At 37.6% G+C, this 3,124-nt stretch overlaps 1 protein-coding gene across 1 annotated transcript; it reads left to right on the top strand.

Moving 5' to 3' along the window:
* Positions 1-2,187: 2,187 nt before the first annotated feature.
* On the top strand, positions 2,188-2,730 carry LOC140641030 (interferon alpha-2-like; the record flags this gene model as incomplete). The annotated part of the gene is made up of 1 exon (XM_072840333.1): positions 2,188-2,730. A coding segment is annotated over one exon (543 nt), but the record flags the coding sequence as incomplete, so codon positions are not given.
* Positions 2,731-3,124: the final 394 nt, after the last annotated feature.

Here is a 3,124-nt window from a genome sequence, read left to right as displayed (position 1 = left end):
CTCACATTTGGATGGGATAGTTTTCTCCATTGTGGGAATGACTAACAGATGTTGAATGCTTAAAAATAAGCACAGGCCTTCTTGCATGTACATGACATCATCCTGTCTTCACAACAACCCAGTGAAGTAGATATGATTATCATTACTGTATGACAGAGAAGAAATATGAGGAGCCCAAGGTCACACACTAGTACAGAGGCTGGAGCTATGACCTGAAGTCTGACAGTCTGGCCTCAGTCACCAGACTAGGCCTTCTCAGTCAGGTGATGATGTTCTTTCTGTCTTAGATAACACTTAGCAAGTTCTTACTCTTCAGTTGCCATTCTTAGTGACAAAATAGCACCACTCGGGGTGCCTGGAGATGGAGTTGGTAAAGCATCAGACTCTTGGTTTTGACTCAGGTCATGATCTCCTGGGTCTTGGGATCCAGACCCATGTCAGGCTCCATGCCCAGAGCAGAGTCTGCTTGAGTTTCTCTCTCCCTCTCCCTCCTCCTCTCCCCACTGCTCACTTGCTCTCTCTATATAAAATAAGTAAATAAGCCTTTTTAAAGAAGCATCATTCGCTTATTCCAGAGACTGCAAGAAATACACTTGAAGAGGATAAAGCTGCCTTTTCCTTTGCTAAGTTCCAGTTCTGTCTTTCAAATGTTTTGTTCATCTCTACTGGATCTTTGAAACTTCCTGTCCCCATCTGAAATATTTTCAGGAATTATCCTGGAGGTTAAAGCATCCATTTTAAATAGGTATCACCTGAGTTAGTTTTAAACTGACTGAAGATATTGTTTGGAAAAGTTATTCTTACTATCCCTGTGTTCAGAAGACCATCATTTTCTGACACAGTCCCCAAAGTTTAGGCCTACTGACTTTTGGGAAAATGTCATCCTTTTTGTATTTGCTATGGGACAGAAGGCTCTCTGTGTGGCTCCTCTATGACAGACATTCAAAACACACATTACTGCCCACAGGGAGCTGTCATTCTATCAGAGCAGTCAAATATTAAACAAATAATTAAATTGATTACTTAATTACACGCAAATGGAATGTAGCCAAAGGAGAATGCTTAAGATTAAGAAGAAGTAATATGGAGGCAGAACAGTATAGTGGTGAAGTGCCACTTATATAATATATTGTGGCTTTCAGCAAGTTAAGTACGTCTCTGAGTTTTTGGTTTCCTTATTTGCAAAATATAAATAATTATAGTAATTATATCATAGGGATGCTGTGAAAATTAAATGAAATACGGTTCATAAAACACCTTGCTGAGAGCTTACATATAATTTGAAGATTGCTGCCATTAATATTATTAAAGCAATCCTTGTATTACAGATTCAATGAAGACATATCAAGATAAGTTTTGAATACTATCATAGCCCTATTAGCCCTGAGTAAAGGGTAGGATATCACTTGTCAGTGGAATATCTAAGGATATGAGATTATCTGGATTACCACATAATAACTAAGGCAAAGTTTTTACTGTGAAAGGTTGTACATTGTAGAGAACCAAGAGAATCACACACATGCAAATTGAATCTTTTCAGGAAACCAGTGCCTAGCAAAATGCTTAGCAGATCATAATTTTTTGACAAATGATATCTGCAATATTGTTTTCCAAACAATATCTTCAGTGACCAACTCAAGTAGTATCTTTAAGGTACATATACAACTGAAATTTTTAAAGAATGGGGGAGGGAAAAGTGTAAATAAGAGAAAAATAAGAAAAATTTAAATCTGTTTTATAAGCTTTTTTGTATTTCCTGCTTATCTGCAAAGACCATCATTTCTTGCATAAATATTTCTCCCTTTTCTGAGTTTGTCTAGGCTTTTCTTCCCAAGAACAATCTGGGAGGTGTGAAAAATATGAAAAACTATGTTATAATATTGGGTAAATACTGCATTAGCACACGTGGCTGGAGTCCCCCGCTAGGTGCTCATGTCAATAAATGTGCATTTTTAAATTGACTTTGTAAAAAAAAATTTGAAATTGAAAGAAAAGGGCAAAAATAGAAAAACCCCCAAAATGGAAGTTTCTATGGTCAATATTTAAAAGGCATTCATCACTCAAAGTTCTCAGAACATACTGAGACTTCTTCAGGCAGTCTTGCAGAATCTCCTCTGACTTCTGTTTTTTTTAGTATAAGTGTTGCCAAAATGAGCACTCCCCTCTGGCTTCTGAACGGCCTCCTCATTCTCTGTGCTTCTGGCCCTGGTGATGTTGAGCTCCAGCCCTGCCTGCTCTCTGGACTGCAACCTGCATTTCAGCCATGGCAATCCAGAAACCTTCACACTTTTGAGTCAAATGGGGAGAATCTCCATTCTGTCCTGTCTGAAGGATATGACTGACTTCAGCTTTCCTTGGATGCTTGTCGATGGGAACAAATTTGAGAAGACAGAAGCCACAGCGGTCATGCATGAGATGCTCCAGCAGATCTTCAACCTTTTCAGCAAAAGTGGCTTTCTTCTGGCTTGGGATGAGACCCTTCTAGACAAATTCCTCACTGGACTTTATCAGCAGCTGGATGACCTGCAGACATGTTTGGGGGAGGAAAAGAACGTGGAACTGTTACCCCTGGAAAGTGAGAACTCCATACGGGCTGTGAAGAGATACTTCCATGGAATCAGTCTCTATCTTAAAGAGAAAGAATACAGCCACTGTGCCTGGGAGGTTGTAAGGGTGGAAACCAAAAAGTGTTTGTTCTTTAACAAGCTTACAGAGAAACTCAGGAAATAAAAAAGATGTCGAGTCTGAAAACTCATCTGGTCGACTAAATGGCTATTCTCTAGGACTCAAAGTGCAATTTTATCTCTATCTTTATACCAGAAGAAAAATAAATAATAGCAAATGTATGAGATTATTATAAAGTTATGTTAAATGTTGTAAGTTGTTTAGAATAGAGAAATGCACAATTCATTTACAATAGCTTAAAATCTTTTGTACTTTTTATTTGCATAAGTTATTTGAAACATTTGTGCTGTTCATACTACTTAAGTATTTATTGTTCACAAACCACTTGTTTAGCATTGTGTTTTGAATACAACTACTGTTCATTTTTAAGTTATGGGAAATAAAAGCAATTATTTAAAAAAATTTGCTCACACACACTTTCTGAATAAAAAACTAACCC

Source organism: Canis lupus, chromosome 10 (genome assembly GCF_048164855.1).
Source record: "Canis lupus baileyi chromosome 10, mCanLup2.hap1, whole genome shotgun sequence".
Classification (NCBI taxonomy): Eukaryota; Metazoa; Chordata; class Mammalia; order Carnivora; family Canidae; genus Canis; species Canis lupus.
The sequence above is the reverse complement of the archived record's forward strand: the minus strand, read 5'-3'. Positions and strand labels throughout refer to the sequence as shown.